The 24,560-nt window shown below is 40.5% G+C and overlaps 1 protein-coding gene across 1 annotated transcript in view; it reads left to right on the forward strand.

The window, feature by feature from the left end:
• Positions 1-24,560, forward strand: part of THOC2 (THO complex subunit 2) — a 62,659-nt gene that overhangs the window by 18,242 nt on the left and 19,857 nt on the right. Inside the window, exons 10-28 of the mRNA XM_061598333.1 lie at positions 124-279; positions 941-1,113; positions 1,869-2,064; positions 5,344-5,385; positions 6,424-6,554; positions 6,647-6,748; positions 8,102-8,186; positions 8,935-9,028; positions 9,744-9,824; positions 10,740-10,836; positions 11,424-11,541; positions 19,256-19,435; positions 20,058-20,222; positions 20,488-20,763; positions 21,540-21,681; positions 22,384-22,541; positions 23,080-23,208; positions 23,780-23,911; positions 23,996-24,180. Coding sequence (XP_061454317.1) covers positions 124-279; positions 941-1,113; positions 1,869-2,064; positions 5,344-5,385; positions 6,424-6,554; positions 6,647-6,748; positions 8,102-8,186; positions 8,935-9,028; positions 9,744-9,824; positions 10,740-10,836; positions 11,424-11,541; positions 19,256-19,435; positions 20,058-20,222; positions 20,488-20,763; positions 21,540-21,681; positions 22,384-22,541; positions 23,080-23,208; positions 23,780-23,911; positions 23,996-24,180 — 2,642 coding nt within the window. The remainder of the gene's footprint in view (positions 1-123; positions 280-940; positions 1,114-1,868; positions 2,065-5,343; positions 5,386-6,423; positions 6,555-6,646; positions 6,749-8,101; positions 8,187-8,934; positions 9,029-9,743; positions 9,825-10,739; positions 10,837-11,423; positions 11,542-19,255; positions 19,436-20,057; positions 20,223-20,487; positions 20,764-21,539; positions 21,682-22,383; positions 22,542-23,079; positions 23,209-23,779; positions 23,912-23,995; positions 24,181-24,560) is intronic.

The following is a 24,560-nucleotide window of genomic DNA, read 5'->3' on the forward strand; positions in this document are numbered from 1 at the left end:
TTGTTCTCAATATTTCAAGTATCTGTTGTTTGGGTTTTTAGTGAGTGTACCAATAGATATTTTTATTGACAATTTAAATAAAACATCTTTATTTGTAAGTGAATCTCCAAATTGTCTTTGTAGCTCCTTCCAGCAGACACTGCTATTCTTGAAGAACACAAGCGAGAAATTGGAGAAGCCAAACAAATTGTGAGGAAACTTACAATGGTTGTGTTATCTTCTGAAAAGACTGAAGAGAAGGAGAAGGAAAAGGAGAAGGAAGAGGAGAAAACAGAAAAGGTATGTTCTGACAATTTATATATATTTATATCCCTCCCTTCCATTCAGAGCCCAGGGCAGCAATTTGTCATCATCTCAGGGGCGTGAGAAGACTTACTCCAGTCGGCTCCCAGCAATACTCCCTTTTTTGCCTTTTACCGATGTTAAAATTCTGACATCGGTAAGGCAAGGGCTGTGGAGGTTTACACAGAAGCAGGGAGCAGTCTTGTGAAGTTGGATTTCCCTGTCTGAAGGGAGACCTCTCTCTCGCTCTCTCTCAGAGTGGGAGATCTGAAACATCCTGTGACCCATGGGACACCCTCCCAGCAACCATAATGTTGCAGACATAATTGATTAAATCCCATTACTATTTAATATCAAATAGATTTATGGATCCATCGACCATTACATGCAAACATTACAAAACCAATTACTCCATGGACTAGTAATCTCCAAGCATTTTAGCCCTAGTGTCACTAACAATACTTAAAAATATTTGATATACTATTAATTGATTTCTTTTAATCAGATGAATAGGCCACTGAATAAACTAATAGTGTAATAGATGTAAATGTGCTTGGAAAACATGGTTTCTGTAGTACTTTCTGTTACCTTGGAAGGAGAAAAAGATTTTCTGTGCTAAAAAAATCCCTGTTCCCCGTTTTTCTGCTTATGTTTTCAGCCACCTGATAACCAGAAACTGGGTTTATTAGAAGCAATGTTAAAAATTGGTGATTGGCAGCATGCACAAAGCATTATGGATCAGATGCCTCCATTTTATGCAACTTCACACAAACCTATTGCTGTTGCTCTTTGTCAGCTGCTTCATGTGATGATTGAACCTCTCTACCGAAGGTAAATAAATCAAATAGATGATCTGTGCATTACGCATATTTGTACAAACTGACCATGCATAAATATGTATGGTTGATTGAAATGAACTCTCATTAGCCTTTGATTCAACAGCTGAGATGTTATGAGATGTTTATGAACATTCTAAGTGCTCAGAAATCTAACAAACATAGTGCACGAGGCTAGGGGACCAATGAGGCTGTTTGTTTAGGGATGCTAAGCCTTAATTTAAAAAAAAAAATCAGGTGCCTAGTTAGGTGCAGTCTGGGTTGGGGACTATTCACCATTATATTCACCTAATATATAAAGCTAAAAGGGGGCAGAGCGATGGAAATTGATCCAAAGTGAAAGAAAACAAAAAATCCATCTGGGTCTCTTTTTTCTTGGTTGGCAGGCAACGATAGCACCATTGCTGGGAAGGTCTTGGCAGAAAAGTTGTTGCACACTAGCGTTTTGTCTATTTGTCACAAACAATTTTGCTTGCTCTGTTTTTTTAGTGTATTTTATACATGCACCTCTTGTGTTGCATAGAAATAAGTACATAATCTGTAGAAGTATGTATCTGAATATATATCCCTTCGCCAGATACTCACTAGGCACTTCTGTACAAGGTCCTTTATTTGGGTGTGGGTTGTGCATTACATGGAGGAAATCTGACAAGTGCACACAAGTGTAATTACATGTAAAACACAGAACCCATAAAATACTTTGATACATTTTAAATGCATTGTAAAAACTGTAAAACTTCTCTTTTACAGAGTTGGAGTACCCAAAGGTGCCAAAGGTACACCAATTCCTCCTTTGCAAAACAAGAGAGCACCCAAGCAAGTTGAAAGCTTTGAAGATCTAAGAAAGGAAGTGTTCAACATGCTTTGTTACCTTGGCCCACATCTCTCCCATGACCCCATATTATTTGCAAAAATAGTACGCCTTGGAAAAGCATTTATGAAAGAGGTTAGTAAGTTTATCGTCATCAGGCAAAAATTTCTAAAGGCTGTTTCTGTGCCCTACCAAAGTATAGTAGCTTTACACATACCATGTATGTGCAGAAGCGTGGGAGCTGAATTCTTGAAAAGATTTTAAAAAGAAAATGCTCGATTGCCTAAGCCTATCTATACCTATATCTGAAGTGGAAAGATGTTAGCGTGATGAAAGCTGACTAATGATAAGAGAATAAACTTTTTAAACACATATATGAAACAATCACAGCCTTTATAAACCATCCTGTAACAAAAGATTATCTGGTCAGTTTGCAATATAAAATAAAACTAGTAAAAATTAATTAATAGGAAAATAGAAAGTAACAGTAAAAATAATGCCACTTAAAAAACAAAGTATAGGATGAAACAGTAAGACTTAAATCAGAATTAAAAGGTAGAACAGATTTTAAAAGCCTGGGGAAAATGAAAAGGTTTTTACCCAGCGCCTAAAAGACAACATAGATGCTAGGCAAGTCTTACTAGGGAGGGCAGTCCACAGTTCGGATGCCATAACTGACAAGATCATTTCACTAGTAGCCACCCGCCATACCTCACCTGGTAGGGGCACCTGGAGAAAGCTCTTTGAAAAAAATGTCAAGATCTGGGTTGGTATATGCAGGAAGAAGTGATCTTGAACTGCCCTGAAGGAATCCTTCAGTATCCTTCGTGGCTTGGTATTCTGGCCTCAAGCCATGAACACCTTTAAAGGTAAAAACACTTTCAATTGGACCCAGAAACACTAATGATGATGACTAAGCTTTGACATAATGTGTTTGCATGACCCAGTTCTAGTTAGCGATCTTGCTGCCATACACTGAACTAACTGAAGTTTCCAGACTGTTTTCAAAGATAGCCCCATATCCAACACATTGAAGTAATCCAAATGAGACATTACCAAGAGATGGATAATTGAAGCAAAGCTATCCATGTTCAGGTTTTCCAGATTTGGACAGGTTGACAAATTGTGATTTGCTACAAAACAAGGACTGGAAGTTTCTAACTGCCAAGTGCAAGGAAGGGAGGGGTGGGAAAAGGGAGTTTGTGAACCAGAAGCTTATGCTTGCATGTCTTTGTAATGCTACATCATGTTTGAATGTCCCAAGGTTGTCTTCCTTGAAGGTGCTCCAAAAGTATAAAACAATAACATATATAATGATGGCAACTCTACTCTAAAAAGTTGACAGTTCTAGATGTTTGGGATATAGGACATTTGCTGTTAAGATGTCTCTACATCTTGCAGCTGTCAGTGCTTCCCTGCTCCCCATTTTACTTTTCATCTTTTTAATTGCAAGTAAGCTGTTTTAAAAGGCAGATGGCTAAAGAGCAGAATCAGTTAAGGCACATATCCGTGTTTTAAAATGCTAATTCCAATAATGAATAATAAAAGTGCATAAACAGATACCAAGATGAAGGTTTTATGCCATTTTGATATTTGGAGTGTTTCTTCGGGGTTTATATTACAAGATGTTGTGTGTCTTGCACAAGATGTCTTGTACGGGAGTTCACAAATAACGTATAATAAAACTCTTCTGTTGTCACGTCATTGAGACAAAATTATAACCCTTTTCTTATAGCAAAGTGCCCTATGTAATTTCTTTGTTGAATAGCTGACAAACATTCCAAGTAGTTTCCATGGAAAGTACAGTGAAATCTGTCTTCTAACGCTTGCAAGTTGTTAAGCATCTGTTAACTACTTGCATAAGCACTTGTAAATCTAAATCCTTGGCAGTTCCTTGACAAATGTTTTGGTAAATACTTTTGTGATATAGTATGGTTTGCAGAAAGCATCTAGCATACTGTTAAGACCTGATTTTTTTCCCCAGTGGTGGTAAATGCCTCAACTATTCGTTTGTATACAGTTGTACACTTGTCTAAGTGACAAGGGTCCAGTTCATGCATTGGCCCAAATCCTTCAGTTTCTCATACCATGGAAAAAGCACATCCCCCCCACATTTGTAATACTTATTTTATTAGAACCTTTTACAGATTGAAAGTCACTTTGTTACTTTAGGAACATAAAATGTATCATGTGTAACTTAGTTTGTCATTAAATTATCATGTTTGGTATATTAAAAGTACAGTTTATTCAGAACTACAAATTTAATTTACTTAATTTTTTAACTTTTTTGTTTACAAATGAAGCAAGGTGCTGAACTGTAAGGAATCTAGCATCTCTTTCATTTCCCCAGTTTATGAGGAGCAGGCAAAAAACAAAAACAGGAGAAATCATTGGTGTTACAGAAAAGAAGAAATTATGAATTCTGGAAATTATTACATCTCCTCTAGGTCTCCACAGTGTCAAGCCGATGTAAAACACTCATTTCCATAAAAAGAGAGGAGAAAACTAAGACTGACTGAATACTGCATGATTGAATACAACATAAAATTCAATCAGTCTAATGATCTGAGCTGTCACTATCAGTTTCTGCTTCTGATTGTTCATACTTGCCATCATGTTTATCATGGACTTCTAAAAACTGAAGGCTTGCTCAGATTGAAACAAGCTGCTATACCGTTTCACATAATCCAACATTTTTCATTTTTTCCTGTTTTTCAGAAAAACAAAACAAAAAAGGCTTTGGGGAAAAAACAGGAAAAATGCCCCCCCTCCCTTCCAGTTGTTCACATTTCTACCCCCAACCATGGTGTAGGAATACATCTTGTTCTCCTTTTATGTCCAAACTGAGGGCTCTCGTTAGTTTAAGCTATAGTTTGTCAAACAAGCCATGGTCTTAAAGCACTTGTGTCAATAAATAATGGGTTAAACTCTCAACAATTAATAAAGATTAGTTAAAAACAGAAAGGAGATTCTCCTAGTCTTCTTGCAACCATGTCTGAGGAGAAGCGTGAGTGCACAAGCCCAAAACCCATTCATGTAACTAAACAATGTTTTAACATTAAGCCCAGACTGGGCGATTAGCTTCTAAAATATGATAACCACATTGACAAGAGCATCTGGGCACCTGTAGTTGTTACTACTTTGGAGAACTGGTATAGGCAGCTGTGCTGGAGAGGCATCTTCCAGTCTCCCTTTAGCCCTGTATTCATTAGTAAGGAGAACTGCCACTTACTACTCCATGCATCACAGCTCCTTTCATTCAGCAACAGAGGACCAAGGAATTCAATGCTGCAGGCATTGCTGTAGCTCAGCAGTTTCTCCCTAACTTAGGAAGGAGGAAGAACCTAACTTGCTCTGTATTGTGTCTTTCATATGAAACCATTAGATTTTACTAGTTTGTTTTTGTTTTTTTAGTACCAATCAGATGGAAGCAAGCAAGAGGATAAAGAGAAAATGGTGAGCTGTAATCTTGAATTTTTTTCATAACCTTGATATAAGTGAGGCAGAAATAACCACCATTTATCTAGGTAGTCTGTGTAACTTAGCCAAACGGTAGAACAGACATAATAAAATCTGCAACCCACAGATCTGGTCCTGTAGTCTGTCACTCCAGCTGTCTTGAAAACCCAAAAGGCTGAAATACTATGTTGTGGAAGTTCTCAATAGATTTTTCTTCTTGTTGCTTATAATACTGATTTTTATAGTTGTTTTTAATTGTTGTAAGCTGGAAAGGTGGCATATAAATATTTTAAAATAAATGAAAGAGGCGCATTGCTTCTAAAGTCTCTCTAGCTTCCAGGATACAAGTGTAATGTAAGACCCAGACATCTGCCTGGGCTCACATGTACCCTAATATGTGTGCTACTATAGACATCCATTCATTTTAGTGCAGAAACTATTCTGGGACAAATCAGAGCTTGTGTTATTGGAGCAGATCACCAGGAAGTTGGGGGGAAGTGAGAGGATGCTATTGACCTCAGGGTGCCAGCTGTTCTGTATGCATCAGCATCGGAACCACTGCTGCCTGAATCCAAAAAGCAGGTTTGTGCTGATTTGTCAACTTGTAAAAATGTGTCATGATGCAGTAGTGCCAAGTGAGACTATAGCGAACTCTCCCCATTTGTGTGTGGAATAATGGGGCTGTAGATAGTAACATCTTTTGTTTTTAACAAAAAAAACCCTAGATAATCTCTCTGTTTCCATAGTAACTTCGTTAAGTTTTGCTATTTCATTTGCTTCATTTCAAGTTTAGTACAAGATGGCATAGAAACATTGTACTAAATACACCAGCTTCTGTATGTTGTCTTGTTCGATGAAATTAGAGTGATGTTGTCTTTTTAGATAAAAAAAATTAGCAGACAAATGCTTTTTTAATATAAAAATAGAAGCCATGGATTTTGCTTAATAAACTTGTAGAATATAAGAGTTGGTAAATTAAATATCTACCCTTTGAATTTGCCTCCAAATAGTATTCTTTTTCCCCCCTTCCCTCAGGAGTTATTATTCAGTTGCTTGCTGAGTATTACCGACCAGGTCTTGCTCCCTTCTCTTTCTTTGATGGACTGTAATGCATGCATGTCTGAGGAACTTTGGGGGATGTTTAAAACATTTCCGTACCAGCATCGGTGAGTAATTGCCTGGAAAAACTTTATATGGAAAACCGGAATTTCTTCATCAAAATCTAAATCTCTTTTTGATGTCTTGCAACCTCCAATAGGTATCGTCTCTATGGCCAGTGGAAGAATGAAACATACAATAGTCACCCACTGCTAGTGAAAGTTAAAGCTCAGACAATTGACCGAGCCAAATATATTATGAAGTAAGTTACCTTGAAGCTTATTTCCTACTGGAGAATGTTGATGAGGCTATAGGAACTAATCATAGTAGGGCTTTCCTATGCATGTTTACTTAGGAGTGAATCCTTTTGTGTTCAGTGGAGCTTCAGGATACTTAAGATTGCAGCATAAATACTTGACATCTTATTTTGTTTGTTTATTTAATTTATATCCTGCCTATTACCAAGTAATGCTATCTTTTCAGGAAACGTCCTAAAATTTAATATTTTCCATTTAACAAAAAATGTTGCATGGACTTAAAAAGTTGAGTAGTCTGGCAAGACTTAATAAATTTAATATCAAATTATTTTCAGTTCTGTAAGATGTTCAGAGAAATTATCGGACAGGTTCCAGCTAAGATTCAAATGGTTGTGATTAGTAAGGAAGGGGCCCTTGGACCAAACAGATTAACCCCCTGAGGCTCTGCTTCAGCCATTATCCCTCCCCTTGCTTTGTGTCTACACTTTTTTGTGCTGCAGAACCCTATTGTCCCAGTTGTTGTCTTCAAGTAGGATACAATGTAATAACTCCATGAATGGAAGAAGCTTCCAGTTACAGGAGGAGGAATACACTCACGGAAAGGGTCCTTTCATGAGCACAGCTCTCCTTTACTGAATGGAAATTTCTTCCATGAAGAGAGTAATTATGTTGCATCCCAGCCCATGTGTATGCACTGTCAGAAGGAAGTGTGATGGGCAGTCCCTAGATACAGGTGATTACCATAGGAGTAGCAGGTGTGCCAGACAATTTAGGGGTTGGGACTCGGATATTTTAAGTAAGTCCAGCTTAAATGAGAAAATAGGTATACACTGACTTAAAATCTGGTTGAATCTTTCTGTTTAATAGTTGTCAGTGAAGTTACCAGTTCATTGCATTTTTTTACCTACTTGGATTTTATATCCTGCTCTGGTCCAAGCTGAATAATGGAAATCGTATATGAAATGTTCCTATAATATACAGTAGGGTCCCACTCATACGGCAGGTTACGTTCCAGGCCCCTGCCAAAAGCGAAAACCACCGGGAAGTGGGGCCCTACTGTATTCCAGCTGCCGTGCTACAGCTGACAGCGATCAGCTGTAGCGCGGGGAGCTCACGCACTACAGCTGATCGCTGTCAGCTGGAGTGCGGTGGCTGGAGCTCCCCGCACTACAGCTGATCGCCCCTCTGGCACTGCCATATTAGCGGAACGCCGAAAAGCAGGGCCCTACTGTATGAGTTTTCCCTGGAGGTACAGGGAAGGTCCAGCTGCACTTACAGGAAAATAGATTAAAGCTGTGGCTAGATAATAGGAATATAAATTTCAAAAAGAGGAACTAAAATGTGATGTACTCTTGTAGGCGTTTAACCAAGGAAAATGTAAAGCCTTCTGGAAGACAAATTGGAAAACTGAGCCACAGCAACCCAACAATTTTATTTGATTATGTATGTGGCAAGATAAGTATTGACATCTTTGCTTTTGCCGTAACACCATTGAAGTTATCTCATTCAGAAAAATAAGCTGAACATTTTATAATGTGTTATATAAGGGGGTCCTCTTAGATGTGTATAAAATTATGTATGGTGTGGAGAAACTGGACAGGGAGAAGTTTCTAATACTAGAAATTGGCACCATCCAGTGAAGCTGAAGATTCAGCACAGACTTAAGAAAGTAGTTCCACACACAGTGCATACTCACTTTGAAAAGATGTAGTAATGATTGTCTACTTGGATAGCCTTAAAAGGAGATTTGACAAATTGCTGGCTTTAAAAGGAGATTAGACAAATAAAGGTAATCAGTAGTTCCTAGCCATGATGGAGGCAGTATGCCCCTGAGTTTCAGTTACTGGGAATCACAGGTGGGGAGAGTGTTGCATTCACATCCTACTTGTGGGCATCTGATTGGCCACTGTGAGTAAATAAAGCTGGAGTAGATGTATCTTTCATCTGATCCAGTAGGATTCTTCTTATGTTCTCACATATTATTGAGTGCAAAGTGCTTACATTGTAATACTGAAATTTAAAAACAAGTGGTGTGCTATTATAGTACAGCTTGATTTTCACATGCATGCATGTAGTGTCATTCTGATAACCTGTTTTTAGATTGAAACCACAGAAATGGTTTCTGTAAGAATTTAAGGATTTTTGGCAGATTGCTGTACTTGGGAAACTCACTTTCACTTTGTCTTTTCAGATTTTGTCTCAGATACAGAAGTATGATAATTTAATAACTCCAGTTGTTGACTCATTGAAATACCTCACTTCATTGAACTATGATGTCTTGGCGTGTATCCTTTTGTTAACAGTTGCCCAGTAGTCATATCTTATATTTTACATGTCTTTTTACAGCCCCTCTTAGATTCATCCTCAGTTTCTCATGCTAGCTGGTTGGGGCTGCTGGTTTTTGCTGTACTGAAGCCTAGCTTTGGAATTTCATCTTCTAGGACATTGGCTGAACCCTCTTTCAAGCACTATTTGAATAAGGCATTTTAGCCATTTTAAGACTTCTCTCTAACCATAGCAATTTATTTTTAATATATTGAAAACTTCTAAATACTCAGATTCATTAACTGCTGTTAACTTAGTCTTTAATAAAAGCCAAACCTCCAAGATTTAGTTTGAGTGCTTCAGATGGGCACCTAGTTTTAGAGAGTTTTAGCTTTTGCCAGAAGGAAAAAAAATTAAGGGCTTTCTTTATTCTTAGCTTTAGGCATCGGCTATAGTCTGGTAGAGATGTGTGTGTGTGTGTGTGTGTGTGCGTATAAAATTAATGAGTAAACAAAAACTATAAGCACTACAGAGACATATTCTTGAAATGTTCATCATCCTAGCTTCCTGCTGTAATACCACAGGTGTCAATTCCCATCTGCAAACATGCCAGGAATCTGTATTTAGAAAATATTGTTAAATTTATGAAACAAAACAATAAAATGCTCAGTACTGTATGTGACTGATGATTAAAACAAGCATGTGAGAAAGAAGTCTTGCTTAACCTCGGTAAAGATTGCATAATTGAAGCACTGGCTAATCCTGAGAAGGAGAGGATGAAACATGATGACACTACAATCTCCAGTTGGCTTCAAAGTTAGTATTTGATTTGTATTTTTTAAATAGAATTGCAATCCTTTAATTACCCAAGGCCAATTAATTATGTATTAGTTAAAACATTTGTATGCCGTCTTTCCATTATTAAAAAGTCCACATGGTGGCTAATAGTAATTAAAGTGTGTGTACATACATAAACACACACATACACATACAAATCAGTTTTAAAAAGGAGCATTCTACAACACACAGGGCAGTATTCAGCTAAACAATTATGTGAGTGGAACCATTTCTACTTGTGCAAAGGGACTCCCTCCTGTTCCCCTGCTTTGCCTGTAACATATGAATCAACTTGCAGAGCAATCTTGCCAAGAAGTGTGTAAAACAGGTTCTAAGGAACCTGTATCTTCTCGTATGAGCCTCTCCTAGCTCTGAGACCGCTGGAGGAGGCCCTTCTTTTGGTCCTGACACCCTCACAGAAATGTTTGATGCGAACATAGGAGAGGGCCTTCTCGATGAGTATCCCCAGGCTCTAGAACTCCCTCAGGAATTTAGACTGGCTCCCTCCCTGCTGTCCTTCCATTGGCAGGTGAAACCTTTTTTATTCCAGCAGACTTTTGAATGGACTGCTAAGGTTTTAATAGTGTGTTTTTTTTTTACTGATTTTTATATTGTGTTTTTTAATTAATATAAATGCTTTGAGGTGTATAGATAGTTTAATTACATTTTAAAAATAACTTTCTGTATGTTTTCACTTACATGTTTTTATCTGTATTTGTTTCAATTTGTATAAACCGCCTTGAGGGATATAAATGAATAAAATGATAATTTCTTGCTTGTGACAAATGAGTAGTTTTTTATATGAAATTACCAAATGCACATGACACTCAAAAGCTTATTTTATTATGATGGCAATTTGAATATGAACTGTTTCTTTTCCTCCATCTATTTTAGGCTTAGCTAGTTTCTGTGGTGCTGTTTTTCGGAAATACCCAATAGAATTAGCTGGTCTTCTTCAGTATGTGGCAAATCAGCTAAAGGCTGGAAAAAGGTAAGTAGAACATTGTTACTTTAGATCTCAAAAAATATGCCAGCTGTTCTGCAGCCATCACTCTGAAATGTTTTTAAATATTTTTAGTATTTAAAGTTGTGTTTCACATTATGTTGCAAAATGTAACATTAAGAAAATACTAGGATTAAGAATATACTAAAGCATATGCAGCTGGATGATTTGCATCCAGCAGCTAGGTTATGTGTATATCTCCCAGGACTGGATGAGAAACTCCATGGAGTGTCCTACTACATAGCATAGATCAGATGTGCCTCTACTTGTGAGGCTACATTGCAGTGCTGATGCGCTGCATGCAGTACCCTTCAGCTTTGCACACTCTTGACAGTTTATCCCATCTTTGGCAGCTGTTCGAGGTGGCTATCCTCCTGGTAGTTGTTGCATGCAGCATGTTGTTTTGCTTTCCTACACTGGATTAGAGACAAAGTGATCTGTGCTTCATGTGTAAGAAATTTCAGACAGATGTTAAATTGGCTCTCAGTCCTTTCCTGATATTTTTCAACTAAGATCAGAAGCTGCTGTTGAGACTGCCTGTGGTTCAATGTGTTCATTCTCATTCTTTTCCATAGCTTTGACCTGCTTATTTTGAAAGAGGTGGTACAAAAAATGGCTGGAATAGAAATCACTGAAGAAATGACAACGGAACAGCTAGAGGCCATGACTGGTGGAGAGCAGCTAAAAGCAGAGGTGCATTTGAAGCTAGACAGAAAAGAGGATTGGTAGTTTAGGATATTTCACCTGCTGTGATGGGGTGTGTGTGTGTTTAAAGTAGATGAATAATTGGTCTACCTCATCTCTGGAAGAAAAAAGTAACAGCAGCTAGTTATTGAAATGATTTAGTAGCAATCTAGATCATTGTGTACCATAGCTGATGTGCTTGTACACTTAGTTTACAATAATTAAACTAGCAGGAATGTTTAGTAGGATTGTATGTTCCTCTTCTGTCACACACAATATTTTCAGTGTTGGCCTTAACTGGTAACAGCTTTAACCAGGGTTACCTGTTAGGTTTTTTTTTTAATTACTTTAAATCTAAAGGAAAACATATATAAAATATAAGTTGCATTATTCATTTGCTTGTTTTAATATTTGTTTCTTACTAAAGTAATAACTAGAAGCTAAAATGATGAAACTGAGGTTATCATACTTTGGACACATCATGAGAAGACATGATTCACTAGAAAAGACAATGCTGGGAAAAACAGCAGGGAGTAGAAAAAGAGGAAGGCCAAACAAGAGATGGACTGATTCCATAAGGGAAGCCACAGACCTGAACTTACAAGATTTGAGCAGGGCAGTTTATGACAGATGCTCTTGGAGGTCGCTGATTCATAGAGTCGCCATAAGTCGTAATCGACTTGAAGGCACATAACAACAACAACAAAGTAATAACTAAAAGGTTTGCTGCTTACCAAGGATTTCAAACTTACCTTCTTATCTGATTTCAGATCCTGGTTATCGGTGAACTCTGGTTAGCACTTAGTGCTTAAGACTGGTATTTGACTGTAAATGATAGGTTTTCCCCAGGTAGCATACCATCAGGTGGATAGTAGTGCCACCTAGTGTCCCAAAGGCAGGAATGATGAGAGTCAAGACTTCAGCTGCTCCTTCTGGCTTGACCCCATTCCATTCCTGCCTTTGTCCTAAGGGGATCCTTCAGCCTTAGCTGTCTGTCAGTGAGTGTGTTCTTTGTCATTGCTCTGTTGTGCCCTTCTCATTTCTCTTTCTGTTTTCTAGTTCTCTCTGTTTAATTTTGCTTAAAAAAACTTTTCTCTCGGGTACAGCTTCTTTCTTTTAGTTCCCTTTGCTGGGGTTGCTCTTGGGGCGGCTGTGGCCTTTCACAGGGACCGGTGCAGGCTTGATTCCACCTTTCTGTCCCATCCCCCCCATTTCTTGGAGCTCGCTGCTGCAGCTCCAACTATCTCTGGCCTTGTTTCTAAGCCCTCACAGCCGCCGCCCCCACTTTTTGCAGTGGCAGCTTGTGGCTGCAGCTCCATCTCCTGCCCTCTGGCCTTTTGCGGCGGTGGCTCCCTCGTGCCTTGGAGCTTGCAGCTGCTGTCCCATCTCCTGCCTGCTGTCCTTTCACAGTGGTGGCTCCCACCTGCTTTGGAGCTAATGGCTGCAGCTCCTTCCCCTGCCGCTGCCCTTTCACGACGACAGCTCCCGCCTGCTTTGGAGCACGCGGTTGCGGCTCCTTCTCCTGCCCACCACCCTTTCGCAGTGGCAGCTCCTGCCTGCTTTGGAGCTCTCAGCTCCAGCTCCTTCTCCTGCCTGCTGCCCTTTCACAGCTCCAGTGGCTGCTTTCTGATCAATCGTAGCTGGCAAGCGGTAGCTTCCCTTCTCCCTTTCCAGACCGCCTGTAGAAGCTTGCAGCTACTGCTTCATGCAATTTTTTTGCTGTTCCCTCCCTCATAGGCACCATAGAGCCGCCATTTTGGGGTTCCCGCCTTTTTTGTCTGCCTTTTTCCTCAGAGGTGCTATAGAGCCAGCATTTGGTGTTGCTCTTTTCCCGCTCTTTTCCTCTGGCTGCCGTTTTGGCTGTCATTTTCCCGCTTTTTTTCTTCTCCTTAGTCACCAGTGCCTATCTGTTCTTGGTCTTGCTGTCTGTCCCTGGCTATCTATTCATGGCCTCCTCCTGTTTACCCCCTCCCTAGATAAAGGACAAACAGAGGAATTAAAGGGACAAGCATGGAGGCATCAGAGATGATGGGGAGGAAGGAAGAAGTAATAAGGAGTTCATATGTTACAAAAATAAAGGGTGAAAGGAAAAGAAAAAGGAGTTGGCTGCTTTGAAGTCATACCGCTCCCCTCTACCGTGGGTGTGTTCTACTGGCCTCCCTCAATCCACCCCACCCCTCTCCCTGTGTGTGAGTTGATTGCTTCTCACCACACCCTGCAGTCTGTGCATGTGTGATGTGACTGAACTTCTTCATTGGACTATTTATATCTTGCCTGGTACTGCTCCCCTCTACCGTGTGCGTGTTTACCATGGCTGAACTACCTTCCGCTGCACCTAGAGAATCAATTATAGAACCACTGCTCATTGGTGATGTGCAGCCACTAGTCCCTTTTAGCCACCAATAACTCGGGCCATGCCTACAGCCAAGTCATTTAAACAAAGGCCTTCCAAGTATGCCACCTCCAAATGTACCAAGAAATCACTTCTTTCTACTAAACAGACGGCTAACAGACGAGCTCGATATATCAGTCTTCTGTCTTCACATGCTGCTTCTGCTGACAGCCAACAGAGACTGGAAGCTGTTTTTCATTCACTTGCGGAGTCTTTGGAGGATCAGCCCGACCCTCTCAATAAAATGGCAAAGGACGAATGGGGTCTTCAGGCACGTCGTGTGACAGCATTCTCTAAAAAGAATTATTCACTAGACCTTGACTTCATGAATTTTTTGAAAGGTCCTTCAGTGGATGGGCATATCTCTGCTCTTGTTTCCAGATCTCTTCTTCCCAAGGAAGGTGATTTGCAGTTCAAAGACCCTTCTGAGCAGAGACTGCACTTCACCCTTCAAAGAACCCATGAAGCTTTGGCATATGCAATTTGAGCTTCCTGCACAGCCACCCTAATCACCAGAGCCTCGATGATGTGGCTTGATGAATTACTCAATAACCCAGAGCCTGACAAGGCTAGAATGCACAGGACCCTGATCAAGCTACACAAGGCCACAGCGTTTGTGGCAGATGAATGCAATTTGCTGCTAGGCCTATGTCCAGGGGTGATAGCCCGCCGCACCCTTTGTCTACACCATTGGGATTCTGACAACACCGCTTGTATCAACCTTGCCACAGCCCTCTACTCTGGCTCCCTCTTGTTTGGAGATGACTCTCTCAAGGCAGTGCTCATTGACCCCAAGAATAAGAGGAAGTCTATGTTAGCCACTAGTAAACAAGATGATCGCAGATTGTCATCTTACCTATACCAGCAGTCCTTTTGGGCTTCACGGCCTGCAGGTAGGGGCCGCAATTTTCAGACTTCGAGGCTACTGGGACAGCAATTCTTCAGCCACAACTAGAATCAGTTGTCTGGATGCCACAGGCATACCCCATCCGCTGGCCATGGAGGGCCTCAGCAGCAACGATACTGATGCCATCCCAATAGGTGGTAGACTTCTACATTTTGCCAGAGCCTGGACACATGTAACAATGGATGCATGGGTGCAAGATACCGTGACTCAAAGTTACTCGATATAGTTCTGGGAGCTTCCTCCTCGAAGGTTCCTACTATCCTCCCTCTCCACCTCTCCTGAGAGGCGGGCAGTGATGACAGAGGCCATAAGCCACTTGCTGTCTATAGGCGCAACAGAGCTGGTAGATCCAGCCAAATTTTACTCAGGTGTCTACTCCATTCTCTTCACAGTGTCCAAAATAGATCATTCACGGAGGGCGATCCTGGATCTCAAATTTCTCAACACCTTTGATGGGCATTCACCCCTCAAGATGGAGTCCCTGGTGTTGATTGTGGAGGCACTTCAGGAGAGGAACTTTTTGGGTTCTATCGATCTGAAGGAAGCCTACCTGCATGTTCCCATCCTGCCCAACCATTGAAAATTCCTAAGGTTTGCCTATGACCAGGCTCATTTCCAGTATCGAGGCCTTCCATTTGGTCTCTCATGAACCCCAAGGGTGTTCACAAAGCTAATGGTTGATCTGGTGGCATGCCTTTGTCTCCAGGGGATCCACATCTACCCCTTTCTGGATGACCTACTAGTGAGGGCACACTCCAGGTCTCAGGTATCCATCCACGTATGTCTCATCCTCGATGTTTTGAGGGACCATGGCTTCCTCGTGAACTTGTAAAAGAGCCACCTGATTCCGACACAACATCTTCAGCACCTGGGTGCCATTTTGGACACATCTTGCGCAACAGTGTATCTGTCCCCAGAGAGAATAGCTGCCATGATTCACACCGCTTGCCATCAGGTGATCAGAAGGATGGAGGATGTGATGATTCTAGCCAAGGCCCTGGGACTCCTCATTTCTTCCATTCACATTGTCCCTTGGGCTCACCACCATAACCGACCACTCTAGTGGGCTTTTCTACCTTTTCAGCTAAATGTACTGCTGTCAAGTCGATTCCGACGTATGGCAACTCTATGAATAGGGTTTTCATGAGGCTGAGAGGCAGTGACTGGCCCAAGGTCACCCAGTGAGCTTCATGGCTATGTGGGGATTCGAACCATGGTCTCTCAGGTCATAGTCCAACACCTTAACCACTACACCACACTGGCTTTCCCTTTTCAGCTGGACATTGCCAATTCCAGACACAGGAGAGTACATCTCTCACCTCGTCTGAGGGTGTCATTTCATTGGTGGATGGTGGCCAGAAATCTGCAGAAAGGAACTCCCTTCAGAGAACCCTGCATGAAGGCACATTTAAACTGTCGGGGGCACGCGGTCCAGGGACCTCCAGGCAGAATCGACTCTCATTTTCAACTGGGCTGAGCGTCACCTACATTAGAGTGGAGAATCTCGGTGGTGACCTCAATATAGCACCAGACTGGCTCAGCAGACATGTTCTTCCTTGGGAGTGGAAACTGCGTCCCAGGGTATTCCATCAACTGAAATGTCAGTTCGGTCCCTTCACTGCCAATCTCTTTGCTTCGTCTCAGAATGCCCAACTTCCAAGGTTCTATGCCCGATATCATCAACAGGGTGCTGAAGCAATCTACGCATTGTTAATTCCTTGGCCAAGGGTTGTCAACTCTATGCCTTCCCTCCAGTTCCACTGCTTGGACACACGATCAGGAAGATTTGTGAGGAACATACTAGAATTGTTCTCTTGTCTCCTTACTGGCCACAGAGGCCATGGTTTTCAGATCTTCTGGCTTTCTCGACCCAGGAACCGTGGCATCTGCCATTGTCACCAAACCTGCTATCTCAGGGTCCAGTTCATCATCCGGACCCCGGCTGGCTGAGTCTGAGAGCCTGGGTGTTGAGTGGTCTTACTTGAGGCATTCGGAGTTCTCTAAGGACATTGTAGCTACCATTTTGGCCTCTAGAAGGCCTTCCACAGTCCGCATATATCAAGCCACGTGGTCAGCCTTTGCTGCATGGTGTTTTAAACAGCAAATCCATCCCTCCAGGGCTCAGGTTAATCACCTACTTGAATTTCTCCATGCGGGTCTCTTAATGGGAATGAAGCCTAATACTATACTCAGGCAGACCTCAGCCGTCTCATCCATATCGTCTGCACGATTGGATCAGCTTTCTCTAGGAACACACCCCTTGGTCAAGCATTTCCTGAGAGGCTTCTCTGCTGTCACCCCCTGTAGTTCATCGATCTCCCTCTTGGAGCCTTCCAGAAGTCCTTCAGACATTGCAGCGTCCTCCCTTTGAGCCTCTCAAATCTGCATCGTTACGTTTGCTCTCATACAAAGTCCTGTTTTTCATGGCAGTTACTTCAGCCCAGAGGGTATTAGATCTGTCAGCCTTGTCCATTGCCCGCCATCTCTGTGTCTTCCAGAAGAGCTCTGTGGAGTTGAATCCAGATCCTGCTTTTCGCCCTAAGGTTTCTTCTGTCTTTCCTTGTAGTCAGGATATCATCTTGCCCTCCTTTTGCCCTCAGCCGACTCATCCACTGGAGAAAGCCTGGCACTCCCTGGATGTATGTCGAGCCCTGAAGGTCTTCCTGACTAGGACCCAGAACATTAGTCTATCGGAGGCTCTTTTCATCTCATTTCATCTGACGACATTGGGGAAGAAGGTCACCAGCTCAATCCTCTCTTGTTGGCTGCGGCCTTGAATTACCCTGGCCTATGAGTCTCTTCGGTTACCAGTGCCTCAGAACATTACAGTCCATTCTATGAGATCAGCAGCCACTATGGCTGCCTTCGCAGCCAATGCACCCGTTGCAGATATTTGTAAGACAGCTGTGTGGTCCTCACCAAATTCCTTTATTAAACACTATAAGGTAGATCATTATGCTTCGGCAGACACCTCATTTGGTAGGTGAGTTCTACAACAAGTATTATCTTCTTAGGCAGCCTGGGCCCGCCCTACTGGGACTGCTTTGGTACATCCCACCTGATAGTATGCTACCTGGGGAAAATGGACCATTGGTCTCACCTGAAAGGTGGTTTTCCCAGATATCATACCATCAGGGCCCTCCCTGTTGAGGGGGGGCTGCCTACCTTGTTGTGGTATTAATTTGATCCATTGATTAATAACTCTTCCACGTGTTTCAAATACATACTGTTTATTTTAAATTATATTAAATTTACTGCTAAGGCTGTTCCTGATGGAATTACAGTTGTTCAGTGTTTATGCATACTTTCCTATATGGAGTCAAGCTGTGTACTTCGCTGCTCCTTTTATTATTGTTTGCCTCTTAATATTAATGTATGGCTGAGAGTGTTCTGCCTGAGAAGAGATGTCCGGAACCAGTGTACAGCTCATCCGGAATGGAATGGGGTCAAGCCAAAAGGAGCAGCCAAAGTCTTGACTCTCATGCATTCCTGCCTTTGGACACTAGGCAGTGCTATTACCCACCTGATGGTATGATATCTGAGAAAAACGTCTTTCAGGTGAGACCAACGGACCATTTTGTGCTGCCAAGGAGAAGGAGTGTATGTAAAGCAGCCTGCTGATTTCAGTAGTGTCACACATGTACCAATTCTCAGTGATAAATGGAACTCATTAGCCCTTGTAAATTAAGAAAGGCTTTTTTAGTAGATGAGGTTGGCCAAGGATAATGTTAGCTACTTCCAGTATTTCTTAATGATGCATATTATGTTTTTTAGGCAGTGCAATGCCAGATTCAGTTGGTTAGTATTGTGGGTGCTGCAAGACTCTTGGGCCTTAAAGACTCTTGGGTCTAAACCAGCCTTTCCCAACTAGTGGGCCACCAGATGTTGTTGGACCACAACTCCCATCAGCCTCAGCCCGCATTGCCAATGGTCAGGAAAGATGGGAATTGTGGTCCAACAACATCTGGTGGCCCACTAGTTGGGAAAGGCTGGTCTAAACCAAGTCAAACTGCAGCGTGATGCTATGAGAATGAGCCTGGAAGGAGTTTTGGAAGTGTTCTTCTTCTTCCCTGCTCCCCCAGTTCTCTTGTACTCTCAGAGTAATTTCTAGTTTCAAGCAAATGAGGGTTTACTATTAGAAGTGTGTTTGTGCTTGACTTCAAATCAGGATTGCACACTGGGATATGTTCCTGGGTATTAGTGGGGATGTAGTTTATACTTCAGAGGTAAGGAACCTCAGGCTCAAGGGTCAAATGTGATCTTCTCAGCCTCATTATCCCAGGAGCATTATCCAAGGAGCATTCTAATCCAAGGCTTCTTGAAGGCTTGCACTGGCAAGGTTTAGCATTGTACATCGTAATTAAGTCTTTTGTTGTTTTTCTCAGTCCATGTATCTTAACTACATTTCTTATTTCTTTGGTCAGGGTGGATATTTTGGGCAGATCAGAAACACTAAAAAATCTTCTCAGAGATTAAAAGATGCACTTTTGGACCATGATCTTGCCCTTCCATTGTGCCTTCTCATGGCTCAACAGAGAAAAGGAGTGATCTTTCAAGAAGGAGGGGAGAAACATTTGAAGTTGGTGGGAAAGCTCTACGATCAGGCAAGTAGAAATTATGCTTGTGTTTGTTTAAAACATCAACATCCATGTACATTCCATGTATACTGCATGGAGTCTTATTTCTAGAAAGCTGAATTTATATATTGCAGTACAGTATTTAACTTGTATAATCTTTTGCGTCACTTGTAGGTTTTTTTATAAGACTTTAAAATATATATTTTTGAGTGGCTTCAGTAATACCAATCCCTTGCTGTTACTTTGTTCGACCTTATGATCCCGTTCCACTACCCTGCACAACTTTTGCAAGGTTTTGGGCTCCTTCTGGAAGGAAGGGCAGGATATAAATTTAATATAAAATAATTTAATAATAAAATAAGTTGTGTGATTTTTTTGCTCCTAGCCAAATTCAGAACAGACTGTAGATTTAGTTAACTGTGTGACATTGTCATATCTGAAACTTGCTTGAGTGTTAGAAGAACTGCTAGTATCTATTATGTACTGAGCAACACAGCCACATTTTATCACTAGTATTCTCCTGTGTTTGTTGCAAAAGGTAGTGATGTTTCTAGCTTGCTTCTCAATTTTTAAAATGTCAACATTATATTTAAATCCCCCTGAAAAGTCTCTGTTTGATTCCCTAATACTTTTGTGTTTTTCTGTTCAGTGCCATGATACTCTGGTACAATTTGGTGGATTTTTAGCATCAAACTTAAGCACAGAGGATTATATTAAGCGAGTGCCTTCTATTGATGTTCTCTGCAATGAGTTCCACACCCCTCACGATGCTGCATTTTTCCTTTCACGACCGATGTACGCACACCACATTTCAGTAAGTACTGATGTTCAGTTGGCTTCAAGTTTGTATATGCAGAACACAAATTGTATTGAAAATTAAAAATATCATTCCATGCTTTCTTTTAAGCGGGCCTTGCTCAGATTAGAAGCATTCTACATTTAGTGATTGGTTTAAAATTTTGCTGACTTAATTCATTTGCCTTTGGGCTTTGTACTTAAATCTAGTAGATTTAATAGGAAGGGATTTACCTTTTTGTGGAAAAAATGGATAATTAAGTGTGGGTGTCTTTTTTTATTAGTCAAAATACGATGAGTTGAAAAAAGCTGAGAAGGGGAACAAGCAGCAGCAAAAGGTTCACAAATATATTACGTCATGTGAGCTTGTGATGGCTCCTGTTCACGATGCAGTGATTTCCTTGCACCTCCCAAAGGTCTGGGATGATATCAGTCCACAGTTCTATGCTACATTCTGGTCATTGACAATGTATGACCTTGCTGTGCCACAAAGCAGCTACGAACGGGAAGTCAACAAACTCAAAGTCCAGATGAAAGCTATTGATGACAATCAAGAGATGGTATGTATTGCTTTAAATGTATGTTTACTCACCATTTTTAAGAGTCATCTCAGTTCATGAAAATATTTGTGTGATAACAGCGACAGCATTCAACAATAGGATTATAGAGTAATCCTTTTAGTTACCTTTCTATTCCCAGTGAATAAGAAATATTCTATATAATCCTGCCCAAGCACTGCATTTCTGGAGCTGTTCTCCAGATTCCCGCCCCCAATCAAGCAAATCCAGTTAGTGGACATCAGAGAATTGAACCTTTTTCAGCTGTAGTGTCTGGAATTTGGAATAGCTTCCCAAGAGTGGTAAATCTGGCCTGTTGTTGCTCATTTCTCCCCCCCCCCCCAAGTAGGCTTTCCTGGGGCCTTTCCTTGTATAACTTCTTTAAAAGATTCCTTTACTAGCAGAATAATGGCAGAAAAAAGTGATACGATGAGATATATAAGCAATATAAATGTAGGGCATAATCCAGCCGAAGTTGGTTCCCAGTCATTTCAGTGGACCTTGCATAGGATAATTTTCCAAGGGCTTGTGCCCCTGTGGTTTGTGGCATAGAACTCTCAAGCTGGTTTTGCAATCACATGCTATGGAATATAATCATTAGCTAAAGTATCTATTCAGCTTGATATACTTGTTTGCTAGTATGTACTTTTCCTCCTCCGAGGAAGGTCTTTTTCACCCAGCTTTTCATAAGAGATCAGTTTTGAAGCTCTTCGTGAGGCCAGACGTAGCAGGATGGTTTAGTCATTACCAAATTTGCACACAATGTTTCTTTTTTGTAGCCTCCAAATAAAAAGAAGAAAGAAAAAGAACGCTGCACAGCCCTTCAGGATAAGCTTCTTGAAGAGGGAAAGAAACAGTCAGAGCACGTGCAAAGAGTGCTGCAGAGACTGAAGTTGGAAAAAGATAATTGGCTTCTTGCAAGTAAGTAGGGTAGAGCTTTTTATCTTTGGCTTCTTAAGCAAAATTACAACATTCTGACTTGGGCATCTTTGTAAAAACATTTTGTTAAAGATTCATACACGAGTGACCTCTTATTTTTATTTTTTTGTAATGAACTGCCTCAACCCAGAGGTTGGCAGAATTTAGGCACTTTAGGTAGCAGTTTCCCTTGCTTTTAAACAGGTTCAAATTAGGGCAAGTGCAGATTTAATACTGATGTACTCTAGAGATTGGTAATTTGTCATGAAATGGAGTACCCTCCCTGCAACTCTTTCCCTTCCTATAGCAAATTCCCTTGTCCTACATAAATGGATAAAGGTGTCACTCCTAATCAGATTTTCAGGTTTCAATAAGTAGAGCGTTGGCTTAGGTTTAACTGCCTTAACATTGGTACCCATGTATCCCATGGTCGTATTTAAGGGCAGAGATGAGGAATTTCCTCTGAGGAGATGGGAGCAAGAGACATCTTAGCCAGGTCTTTCTTTCTGTCTCGGTCTATATTAAGCCATGGCTTTATGTGCGCATGCACCCTCCACTTTATTCCTCCCCTTTACCTGTTACTTGAAATACACTTTTTGTGTAGTGTGCAAGTGGTAGGTTCACTTGTGACTGAAGAAAGATGGATCTGAAATTGATATATTTGTGACATAATGATAACTCCTTGTTTCTTTGGTTGTTTGTTAGAGTCTACCAAAAATGAGACCATTACAAAATTTCTGCAGTTGTGTATATTTCCTCGGTGTATTTTTTCTGCCATTGATGCTGTTTACTGTGCCTGCTTTGTGAAACTGGTGCATGAACAGAAAACACCAAATTTTTCCACACTTCTTTGCTATGACAGAGTAAGTAGGTTTGGGTTATTATGCTCATACCTGATTTTGTTCTGATCCTCTTAGAGATAATTATGAATGCTTTCTGTCAAGAAAAGGCACTTTACCTAAAATACTTATTTTTCTGAAATGTTATTTCAGCCTTTGTAGTTGGATAATTTATGTCCATTCCTCAGTTAATAGGGATGAAGAGTGTTATGAAAACCCTAACCTAAATGTTCTGGATCAGAAAACTATTTGATGGCCTAGCAGCTTAGAAAGACTGAGGAAGTTGTGGCTTGATAGAAGAGTAATGAAATCAAGAAAGTTAATTTTTTCAACATTTTTTTAAAAAAATAGTATACAGTCACCCTATAACTTTTATAACATTGAGGCTTTTTTTAATGAGGTTAGACTAACATAAGAAAGTTTCAGTTGGAGGGGAAGGTGATTTGGTGTCTTATTTTTAAACTTATTACTGGAATAAAACCATGAAGTGTTATAAGTATGAAATCTGTCCTTGTTTCATAGTGCATTTTTACTGTGTAATTTTTTAAAAAATATCTTGCAGGTATTCTCTGATATAATCTATACTGTAGCAAGCTGTACTGAAAATGAAGCTAGTCGATATGGCAGGTTTCTGTGCTGTATGCTAGATACTGTAACTCGATGGCATAGTGATAAAGCCATATATGAAAAGGTATGTAAAATGTACAAAATCCTCACTTGAAAACATGATGTACGTAAAGATTAATGCTGTTGAGAAGTATCAGCTGCAGGGTTTTTTTTTTCATAAAGAAAGTGGAAAATATTTCTGGCCCAGATCAGAGGAACTTGGCATCATCATTCTGCAAGAATTGTACCCTTGAGGGAGCTTTAGGGCAGATACAGAACTTTGTCAGCATTTTTCTTGCTTTCAAGCTCCTTTGTGTTTCTGAATCAATTCCCTACACTACAGTGGAGAACTGTATTAAATTTGTGTCATACCTAAAGACTGATGCCCATTTGTAAATTGATGCATGTGTAAAGTTTTATACTATATTTAATGGTTTCTCTAGAATGTCTGAATTTAAATTCTAGCCTGGGAAAATCAAGTTAATTATTTTTAAAAAGATTAATATATCCATGAAATTGAAGCTTTTCCTGTTAGCCCTAGCCATACCAGTGTCTCGCAATAAGCTTATACTTCAACGTTTTTATATAAGCCACTTTCCTCTGAACCTGATTCTTGAATAAGTTTAAAGGATTTTTTTTTCTGTGTGTACATGCAGGAGTGTGGCAACTATCCAGGCTTCGTCACTGTATTACGGGCAACTGGTTATGATAGTGGGAACCAAGCTAACCTGTTAGATTATGAAAATTTTCGGCATGTGGTCCACAAGTGGCATTATAAGTTAACCAAGGTAACCTAAGAACATTGAGAAGCTGAGCTTGTTTTGTAGCATTGATGTAAACCTCTTGACCTCATCTTTCTGTGCCCTTTGTAGGCATCCGTACACTGCCTTGAAACAGGTGAATATACGCACATCAGAAATATTCTTATTGTCCTGACCAAAATCCTGCCATGGTATCCCAAAGTTGTGAACTTGGGCCAGGCTTTGGAAAGAAGAGTCCATAAAATCTGCCAAGAAGAGAAAGAGAAGAGACCTGATCTATATGCATTAGCGATGGGGTAACAAAAACCTTCCTTTAAAAACATGACTAAATAGTACAAGGAAAATATTCCAAAATTCTGAAAATGTTTTTAGATTTGCTTTTAATTTTAGGTTGACTATGCTCTGTCTTGGAAGATGTATCAGTTGTGCAGCAGTTGGTGTGAGAGTAACTTTGGGTTTTTATTGTAGATGGTTTAAGTTTATAAGGAAGCTTCTTGGGCGAACTAAACTTAAAAACCCTATTCTAAAAAAACACTTGTATAAGTTTAGATAGTAAATCTAGGGTTTAACGAAGTAGGTAGAGATGAGCAAGGTGAAGAAATACTAATATAATATCAAGACAGGATAGAAAGCCTTATTCTGTATATATGGAACTTGCAAACATTTTGATTAAATT

The sequence above is a fragment of the Rhineura floridana genome, chromosome 16 (genome assembly GCF_030035675.1).
Source record: "Rhineura floridana isolate rRhiFlo1 chromosome 16, rRhiFlo1.hap2, whole genome shotgun sequence".
NCBI lineage: Eukaryota > Metazoa > Chordata > Lepidosauria > Squamata > Rhineuridae > Rhineura > Rhineura floridana.